This window comes from Vigna radiata, chromosome 1 (genome assembly GCF_000741045.1).
Source record: "Vigna radiata var. radiata cultivar VC1973A chromosome 1, Vradiata_ver6, whole genome shotgun sequence".
In the NCBI taxonomy this organism is placed as follows: domain Eukaryota; kingdom Viridiplantae; phylum Streptophyta; class Magnoliopsida; order Fabales; family Fabaceae; genus Vigna; species Vigna radiata.
In genome coordinates, this window is record NC_028351.1 from 3,461,706 (window position 1) to 3,472,824 (window position 11,119).

At 35.4% G+C, this 11,119-nt stretch overlaps 2 protein-coding genes across 2 annotated transcripts in view; both read right to left on the reverse strand.

Annotated features, from left to right (window-relative positions):
* LOC106767104 (UDP-glycosyltransferase 74F1) lies at window positions 1-1,826 on the reverse strand. Its single transcript, XM_014651934.2, has 2 exons — window positions 1,139-1,826; window positions 1-946 (listed from the first exon to the last, which is right to left on the reverse strand). Exons 1-2 carry the CDS (start codon window positions 1,772-1,774, stop codon window positions 236-238), a joined length of 1,347 nt encoding a protein of 448 aa, XP_014507420.1. The 5' UTR covers window positions 1,775-1,826; the 3' UTR covers window positions 1-235.
* Window positions 1,827-6,591: 4,765 nt separating this feature from the next.
* The window catches only part of LOC106755705 (UDP-glycosyltransferase 74G1-like), an 11,033-nt gene continuing 6,505 nt past the window's right edge, over window positions 6,592-11,119 (reverse strand). Inside the window, 1 exon segment of the mRNA XM_022786276.1 lies at window positions 6,592-7,190. Within this exon segment, the coding sequence (XP_022641997.1) occupies window positions 6,592-7,190 (599 nt within the window).

Here is an 11,119-nt window from a genome sequence, read left to right on the forward strand (position 1 = left end):
TTTATTATCAAATTTACTATATACAAAATGCAACCTAAATGATAAAATGGATATACTATTAGCTAGTTATAATAAAATGTTCCCATGAAAATATAACAGGAATTATTTGTCCTGTCATGGAGTACAATTGATCTTGAAACTTATGAATGTAATGAATTATTGATCAACCTGTTTCATGGAAATACAACACAGAAACTTCTGATGACGAAGTAATCTCAATTTTAGAACATCAAGCTTATGAATGCGATAAATTATTCACAAATTCTTTGACATTTTCATAAGAACTACCACCTTCAGTAACAGCTCTTATTGCTGAAGTCCTCCACCGAATGGCATTATTCTTCATTTCTTTAGATCCATTCATTATTTCATTTATACAGTGCTTCAGAGTTTCTCGTTGCACAACCTTTTTCTCATCAACTAGAGCTCTTGTTCCAATTTTCCAAACTTCTGAAAGAAGCTTTGCATTTATGCTCTGGTCTGACCAATATGGTATTGAAACGGTTGGAACTCCTAAGCACAAAGTTTCTAACGTTGAATTCCAACCACAGTGTGTCACAAAACACCCGACAGCCTCGTGAGCAAGAACTTTCAATTGGGAACACCATGTTACTACCAAACCCTTGTCTGTTTTTTTCTCAAAATCTTTAGGAAGTTTAGTTTCTTCGGAAGCTCTCACCACCCACAAGAAATAACTCGAACACTCTCTCAAACAACAAGCAACTTCTTTCATTTGCTCTTCACTAAAGGAAGCCAAACTCCCAAAAGATACATAAACAACAGACCCTTTTGGCTTATCATCTAACCATTCCATGCATTCTTCAATCTTGAATTCTGTGACCCCATAATCTTGNTCATCTTCCCATTGCTTATCTAAAAAGAAAGATGGAATGTTTGGTCCTATAGTCTTAAATTGTGGCCAAACCTTCACAATCCAATCTGCTATCTAAAAGTGTTTTCTTGTCACAACACATTACATGCGAGAAATTGGAGAAAATATATAGATATGTACATAGTATTACAAGACAAGTTCTATTTAATATGGTTTAGTGTAACTTGATACAAAAACTACAAAACATTGAAAGAATAAACATTTGAGTTAAACATAATCTATATATTAAAATTGTTTGGTTGTTACCTCTTTCTCCAGCTCATAGAAGGTGTTGCATAGGATCCAATCAGCTTTGTGAATAATGGAGAACTGATAAACTACAAAATCAAGAAAAGTGAAATCTTCACCAAAGAAGAAAGAAGGCATGTCCTCGAGATAAAGTTTAGGCATGGCAGGAAGAGAAAACTCATGTTCTTTGAGTGGAACCTGCAATTTCCCCAAGTGAACATGATAGTATATGCTATTCACAGCCATGTTTTGAGTGAGATAAGCTGCAACAACTATTCCAAATCTCTTGGCAACTTCTGGTGCCCAACTGAAGAATGAATCATAAACAACACAATCAACATGGTCATCATCATCTTTTGATCCACCAAGTTTCTCAATAAGCTCAGAAAAAGTGAGTGGCCCAACTTGCCAGAAGCGTTCCAAATAGGCTTTGAAGCCGCCAGCTTCTTTTGGTCCTCCATTATCAAACCCATCAGAGATGGTTTCAAGGGCAATAGAAGGAGGCACAATTTTCAAGTTATTATAGTAGGAACGTGTTGTAACGAGAGTTATTCTCACCCCTTGCCTTTGCAGTAGTTTTGAGAATTGAAGTATGGGATTGATGTGACCTTGAGCTGGGTATGCAAGTACCAAACAGTGTGCTCTCGTGGCCATGGTTTTCTTCACCACTTTTTGTAATGATTCTCACCTTGTTCTTCGTTGGTGACTGCTTGCGATCTTGAAGAGTTTATGGGTTTTGATTTATTCAACGTTAGCCATGAAAAGGACAAAGTGTGTAAAATCAAGTGTTGAATTTGGAATACGTCACAACATTTATTATTAAATTCCACATATGATATACATTGAAGGTGGTCAAGAATACTATTTGTAATAAGGACTTTTTACCTGATTTGATCGTTACTTGATATTTTAAATTCTGGTAAAAGCATATACTTACTCTACACTCTTCTAATAATTTAACTTTAAAATTAGAATATTTTTAAATAGTATATGCTACTTTAATCTACTAAAAATAGATCGATATCTATCATCCCAAAAAACCGACATTAAAAAGCAAAGTCGACTTTAAATAATTAAGATTGGATTTGTATTGTATTATCGTCTAACTCCATGCACATGTTAGAAAACGACGTGGACTTAAATATTTTTTAATATGTTTATGGTGTGTTTTTATTTTTAATGAACCTTACAGTTATAAAATTAACATTAAGTCTTTCATTAATAGATTATAATGTTTCTGACACTAGTGCAAACGCTCTTTAACCTCATCCATAAGACATTGGTTTGCGTGTAATTCGACGTATAGGAGTGGATGATAGTATTATCGTAAATAACCTGATAAACTAGACGTTTGTTTTTGGATAAAACCGACATCTATTAATTTCAAGACGTCAGCACTGTAACACCCCGACGTCTACTGGGCTGCATTTAATGCTTTTCACCTAATTCTCAGGCGCTTAGACGTCACGTAGTCCAAATCCGACGTCTAAGGTATGTTTGGAAGGCGGGAAGACAAAAAAATCTTCAATGTTGACGTCGGCGTTTTGGGCTACGTGACGTCTATTATACCTGTAATAATTATGTTTACAAAACTCGAGGGCTTGAGACGTTGACTATTTAGGGCCCCGATGTGTATGTTATTATAGACGTCGGTGGCCCATACCTATAGTCGTGAACATCCCTGACAGGATATCAAACGTCAATCGGTTCAGTTTCCTAGACGTTGGTTCCCCCTGACAGAATCCAACGTCTAATGGGTATTCAAAAAGTCAGTTTTAAATGTTCACTTTGACGTCACATTAGTAGGATAACCGATGTCTATAAACGTCGGTTTCTGGAGAATAACCTACGCCCAATTCCATTTTAAATACACCGCAACTCTTCGCGGCATTCAGTTTCTGATATCGATCGTCTTCCTCTTCTCCTTTTTCTCTTGCCACACCTCTTCTTTTTCTCTCTTTTCGGCATTCTATTGTTGTTTCTCGTCTTCCTCCTCTCCTTTTTCTCTCTTGCATCGCAGGTGTGTGGTTTTTTTTTATGCTTACAGTTTAAACTTTATTTAGTCTTTCATCTATTATCTTGTGGTTCAACTGATTAAAATTTGCTTTCTTTGTGTTGTGTTTTAGTGCACTTTTGATCCTTTCTTTGGGTAACATAGTACAACATTCTCCCTTTGCTAGTTTCCTCACAAGAAGAGTGGCGATCTTTTGAGTTTTCTATGGCTTCTCGACCCAAAATGGAACTTGGGTCCTTGTCTAGTTCTCGTGTCACCGTAATTTTGTTCTTTTGCGGTTGAATAATGGGAAGTAGTCATGGATCCAGGTTCGGTTTTGGGTTGAAATGTCACAGAAGATTCAAAAGACGCAAGCTTTTTTTGTGGGGAAACTAGCGAGAGGAGAGTGTTGCACTATGCTACCGAAAGTCTTGATCAAAACTGCACTAAAACATAACGCCTTTGTTAGACGTCGGTTAGTGTCAGGTCCGACGTCTATAAGGAACATAGACGTCGGTTAGTGTCATTTTAAACCTCTATATATTCATGTAAACGTCGGTTTTATAAATAGGTGGACGTCTATATAGAGAAATTAGACGTCGGTGTGGGTATATGTAGACGTCTATATGGACGTCGGTGGATATCGTTAACCGACGGTTATATTGACGTCGGTTAAGAGGATTTCCGACGTTCCATGGACATCACCCTTATAGACATATGTTGTGTAAGTGACGTTAAAAGCTCAAATTAATCGAGGTTAAACAACATTTTTTACTAGTATGATTATTATAAATTAAATGCTATATAATAACTATAAATATAACAGAATTATTTTCTGACTCTTCCTATCCATTCATTTGCTTTATCAACTTAAATATGTTCGCTATAATAACTTTCTTTGTTATTGGATTAAATAATATATAGGTCTTAGTTTTATTTTCATACCTAATAACACTACAGTAAGCAAGAGTTTTAATGTTTGTTACTTTCCATCTTTAACGTGCATTATAACATATACATCATGTTAGAGGAAGTTAATTTAACCTTGGAATAAATAAAGGATGTTGATTAACCTTGGAAAACAGACTATTCAATCGTCCTTCAACACTCAACGTCATGCCTTGGCCATTGAGCTAAAGTTTGTGGGTGGTCTTTGGAATTTCAAGTGTGTTTGACATCAAAATTCATCCTTTTGCCGTCGTTCTCAATAGGCCACGCCTTGCTTTCTTAGCGAAGGTTTTTCTCTGGAATTGGCATTGCAAACTTTCTTATGTTTGAAATTTCACTTTTTTGCTTCAATTGACATCGAAAAAAGTCATTTGACGTCAAAAAGTGCACTTTCTAACATTACATCTATGTTTTTTTAATAAAAATTCGTTTTTACAATTTTAACAAACTTTAAAAACAAAAAACTAGTTTTTCATTTCATGTATCCAAAACTTATTTTGAAATTTGTCTGAATTAATCAAAACTATAAACTAAGTCTATAACAAATAAAAATTAAAAACTAAAGCTATTAAAACTCAAAGTATTGAAACTAAACTAATGTATGTCCTAACTTCATCAATCCAAAAGATATGCTATCCATTTCTGTCGTATCTTCATCATTATGGCATCTGTTATTGGTGATGAATTGTTGAACGGTTCCAAAAACAAGACAACTTTACTATATTTACATTCTAATATTCAAAGTTGAATGTAATTTGTAAGATGTGAAAGATATATTATTACCTCAGTCCAATTATCTCTAATTTCTGATCAAGTGATGGTCTTGATCTAAGACATGATGTAGTAGCCGCATGTCCATGAATCTGACTACATGTTACTCTAAACATGACAAAAAAATAGTCAAATATGAAGGTCTAAATTTCACGTACAAAAATTAATAAGTTAAAGACCTCAATTAAGCTCAACCTTTGGATACAATATTTGAATTTGTTGTGCTCGAGGCTTACCTACAAATCTAATTCAATTTGAAACGTTAATTCATATCGGAATTCCCCTTTTCAAACTTCTAATTGCTTCTTGGACAGCCCAAAGGTTATTTCTGTACAGATTGACATGATTCATGTAATCATATATAACGTCCAAAAGGTGAAATTTCAACATGAATTGACAACGGAATTCTCTTTTCCCAACGTCAATTAGGCATATCATGTCGGAATGTTGGAACTTTCAATGTTTAAATAGGATGGTTATTTACAACAATACTACTAATCATTTTTAACATTGGTTTTTTTTTTCTGCTGATGTTGAATGTTAGACATGGAACGCTTATTTCACACTAGTGTAAATACATTTTTCTTTGCTTCTATCTTCAAGCTTGGCTCGTTATTGAGATGCAACATGACCATAAGCTACACTGCCAAACACTCGTTATTACTTAACTTTGCAAGAAGGCATCTATTTTGCACATAGATACTACATACCTTCAGCCCAAAAATCCTTTGGCATATTCCTGCTTTTAAACATTTTTTGAATCATAACGAGGATGGTTCAATTTTTTCTCTTTACAACTCTGTTTTATTGGGTGAGTATGGTGTTGTCAGGAATCTTCTTATCCTTTACTCCACGAAGTACTTCATGAATTTGATTGATATAAACTCCCCTCCTCAGTTAGACTGAATAGATTAGCAAGTTTGTTTGTCTCTTTCTCAATCATCACTTTAAACCTTTTAAACACTTTGATCACCTTAAATTTCTCCTTGAAGAAATACACATAGGAAACCTCCTTGAAGAAATACACATAGGTTTTCCTTGAAAAATAATCAATGAAGAAAATAAAATACCTTTTTCTAATAAAGAATCATATGTAAATGGTCCACATAAGTATGTATGAATTAATCCAAGTTGTTCTCTTGCTCGATAATCAGATGTCCTTATAAACGAAGTCCATCTAGTCATAAAAAGCATAAATAAAATACAATACAATATTATATATTTCTAGTTGTTGCACAAAATATTCTTTAACAAGATGACAATTAATAAGTATAATTGATCAAGACAATACAATAATTCACACGAAAGAAGAAAATACATTGACAACTAATACATTATAAAAAATCAAAATCTAAATTTGTTGAAGTTTATTGCCTTTTACAGTAATTTATACACATTACTCCATCAATTTATAGGTTTAATTATTTTTTAGACTTTATTTTCGTTCAAAAATACCAAATTGGTCTACCAATTTATTATATATATTTATAAACTTAGATAATGCAATGCAGCATGTTCTGTATTTACACAATAATCCAACAAATATAACTATATACAAAATGCAACCTAAATGATAAAATGGATATACTATTAGTTATAATAAATCATTTCCATGAAAATATAACACGAATTATTTGTCCTGTCATGGAGTACATTTGATCATGAAGCTTATGAATGTAATTATTGATCAACCTGGTTCATGGAAATACAATACAGAAACTTTTGATCACGAAATAATCTTCATTTTAGAACATAAAGCTTACGAATGCGATAAATTATTCACAAATTCTTTGACATTTTCATAAGAACTACCACCTTCGGTAACAGCTCTTATTGCTGAAGTCCTCCACCGAATGGCATTGTTCTTCATTTCTTTAGATCCATTCATTATTTCATTTATACAGTGCTTCAGAGTTTCTCGTTGCACAACCTTTTTCTCATTAACTAGAGCTCTTGTTCCAATTTTCCAAACTTCTGAAAGAAGCTTTGCATTTATGCTCTGGTCTGACCAATATGGTATTGCAACTGTTGGAACTCCTAAGCACAAAGTTTCTAACGTTGAATTCCAACCACAGTGTGTCACAAAACACCCGACAGCCTCATGAGCAAGAACTTTCAATTGAGAACACCATGTTACTACCAAACCCTTGTCTGTTTTTCTCTCAAAATCTTTAGGAAGTTTGGTTTCTTCGGAAGCTCTCACCACCCACAAGAAATAACTTGAACACTCTCTCAAACAACAAGCAACTTCTTCCATTTGCTCTTCACCAAAGGAAGCCAAACTCCCAAAAGATACATAAACAACAGACCCTTTTGGCTTATCATCTAACCATTCCATGCATTCTTCAATCTTGAATTCTGTGANAATGAGAAATTAAGAGCAAAAGGTTTACAAGTGAGGGAAGAACACTTGTGAATTCTTTCAAGTCACTTGCTTAATGGCCATTTACAAGTACTTTTGCAAAACAAATGACTTGAAACAACAAGGAAGTGAGAAGGAAATGATGTGTGCAGCTTTGGCTTCTCTCAAAGAAAGTGAATTTGATGGATTCACACTAATCTCACAGCTGCCAAGTGAATTTTGCTACTGTTGCAGCACCCAGAATTTGTTCAAACTAATGAAAACGTGATTCTGCAGCTGCACCAGGATTTCTGCATTCCAAAATAACACTTTGCTGCACCAAAAATTATGCAGACTGCATACCAGCTTTGGCTGCACCAGAAAGCACCTCAAGTTGAACTTAACTTGCTCCAATCTTCTTCCTAGGATGCTACCAAAGTTAAGGCACGGTCTGAGTTAATTTCTACACCAAAAGAGAGCTCAAACAAACCTCCCATGATCAGTTTCGAATGTAGGAAACAATCACTGCTGCTGTCAAAAATTGCAGAACCAGAATGCAGCACTGTTTTTTTATCAAACAGCTTGTGTGCAGAGTTGCAAAGAATTAAAAAGCAAACAATTAAACGGTTTTCAATGGAAGGTGGGACTCAAAATGAACTTAAGAATGGTTCTAGAGTGGATTTGAAAAGAAAGAAAAGCAAAACATGCTGCAGTTTAAAGAAATGATGATGATTTCACAAAATTTGGCAAACTGTTCGATGAAATGACTCAAAGAAAACATAAATTGTATTTTCTGCCTTTGCTGTCACGGTTCTATCGGGATTACAGGGATGATTAGCTTTTTACTATTGGTTTGCAAGGTTCAATGAGAGTAAAGAAGAATAGAAAATGATCCCAGCTCTTGCCAATCCCAAACACTTAAATCACAACTCAATTCAACTTAATCTGCACACCAAAACTGAATGCACCATATTATGATGGCTGGAAAATTTTGAAAACAGCAATCCCACTGAGATTTTCTGTATTTATGACTTCCTAGCAAGATTATATGATGAAATGAATTATGTGCAATCAGTAATGCAGCCAAGAAATGATCCACAAAAGAATTCCACTGATACACTTCCAAAATTGGTCAAAATCAATGGTTTAAGTGGTATAGCTATGCATAGTTGCAAATTTGACCATATGAACAGTGAAGACACATTTGAATTCACTTAATATGAGTGTTCAATCAAGAAAACAGTGGAAACACAATTGAATTTAGATTATGACTGCACTAGTTGAGAAATTTACTCAAAATTGGGAAGTGGCATGATGAATTTGTGCATTGTTGGAAGAATGACCAGAAAAACAGTGTAGACACATTTTAAATGGTCAAATAAAGTTGTCCAAATGTGTTCAATGCACAGAAAATAGCAGATGCACAAATTCACCACTTGAGTTGCCAAATTATGCAGAAATCAATAAAATGCAGCACGATACAGTAAGTTTTGGTGGATGCAAAGTTTTCAGACTAGCAATTTGGTAAAATAATGAATCCTAACTCAATATTTAGCTTGAGAAAATCAAGCTAGTGGATTTTAGAGATCCTATGACACAACCAAGGACAATTAGCACGGTGCCAAGCTATAGGTTATAACAATGACAACAACACATTCNTAATCCAGATTTTGAGTAATTNAACTACTCAAATAGNAAATNTGTGATGAATAGATGTTGTAATATCTTTAGATACTTGTAGCATCATCAAACAGATTTGGAAAAGGTGTTCAACCATTAAATCTGGATACAGTAACGTGCATCAGTAAAAACCAGCAAAAAAAAAATGTTAAAAACAGAGTTGCAATACAGATCTGCTGCTGAAATCACTATTGGCATTGCTTTTATTCAAATGATCAAGGCTGGATGAAACTCCATTACCTTATATGATCAACATAGAATTAGCTAATGCTCAACACAATTAAAATCAAAAATATTCACGCTGAAATAGAGTAAAAAAAAAAAACTGATTGACAATTTTAAAACAGCAACAACGTTGCACATGACTCAACACGAATAGAAAATGATTAAACGATAGGACGAGACTTCAAACAAAATAAGGCACCGATTAAAATGATAAGAAAATGCTATGGAATAGTGAATAACAGCGAACATTCACTTACACAGAAAAACAGAAAAGAAAATCAATCAAACAGTACATACTTGAAGCAATGTGATGAGTGCATATTTATGTCCATATTTATGCTTTAAAATTAAAATTTTTGATAGAATATTTGTGCTTAAACGATTGATTTATAGAGGATTTGTGATTATTAGATTTAGCGTGTTTGGAAATAAAAAGGGCTTAAAAAGTGATTTTAATTGCATAAATTATTCTTGGATGTTTTAATATTTATTTGTGCAGCTGGGGTTAGAGTTTTATTGGTCCAAATTGTAATTTAAAGCCCCAAATCAGATTTTATTTGATAAATAATATACAGATGGGCCAAACAGTCAGTTTTTACCCTTGCACCCCCAGATTTCCCTACATGCACCCCCAGTTTTAGACTAGGCCAACAACCAAGCCCAAACACTAAAGCTTTTCTCCTACACCTCCTAAATTTTCCTACCCATACCCCTCCTATCACTAACTAAGTCAGATTGCTTAAGATGGTGCCACATGGCAGTCCACAAATAATAGATCCAACCATCTAGATGATGCCACATCACTAATCCCTGCACTCACCGAATAAACCACTCAGAACATGCCATCTAGTCCCTCTTGCCACGTCATCACCATCTCCAACAGAAACCCTAATTCCTAAGCCACATACCCTAGGGCGCCGTCACCATGTCGCCGTTCAACACCCAATCCGCACAGCCGCCGCCATCAACCTTAAGCTACCATCTCCATGACGCCGGTGACCAACACCCAACAGTCTCGTCAACCCTCACAGTGCCACAGGGACCACCATCCACACATCGCTGCCATCAACTCACCGCAGAGAACCCATTCGCCATCTCCTTCGCACAAAGCTTATCACCATCCTCGCGCGAGCTTCATCTTCCTCGCCAGAATCACAATTCGCAACCTGCAGAAACCCAGAAATCACCGCCACAGACCTGCGATTCGCATCATCTCCCTTGTTCTTCTTCCTCGCAGTCATCAACACCGCCTTCGTCTTCCTTCAAGTCGCAAAACCAAGAATCGCGAATCCTCTTCCTCCATGGCAATCACGTCACCGGCCACCATTACGCAACAAGCAGATTCGTTCATCAAAACCTGCAATCAAAGCCAGACCTGCAAGCAAACCAGACCTGCAACGAGAAAAACCCACAGAAAACCCAGAGAATGAAACGCCTCCGCCAATCTCGCGCAGCAGGCAGAATGAAGCCTCCCAATTCACTCTACCCCCAACTGCAAAACCCTAATTCTGGGAGGAAAGGGGCGGACACGTGGCGGCATCTCATTGGTGCGTCATCTTGAGTCAAAGCTGGTCAATGTTGTTTGAATCTGGTCAAGACTGGTCAACTGAGGGGTTTTGGTGCAATTTTAGAGAATTCTGAAGGGGCTAAAATGCAAATAGAGGAAATATCAGGGTATTTGTGCAATTATGAAAAGTCAGAAAAGCTAAAAGATAAAATCAGTTGTTGAACTAATTTAATTTGGGAATATTAACAGAAAATATCTTCCAAATAATATTATAATTATCTAAATCTTTTAGTTATCTGGAAGATATAAGATAAAGATTCTATCAACTGAATATTCAAAGTCCAAGCCCAATCAAACCTATATAAAGAGACCCACGGAGGCAGAAGAGGGGACCATTCATTCATCCATTCATCCACCACTTCTTTCACTCTTCTTTCATCATGTGTTTCTAAGCTCCTTGGGCTATTCTGCTGTAATTTCATTATGGATTCTGAGGTTAAGTGATTTAATGCAATTGTTTATTTTGATTATTGA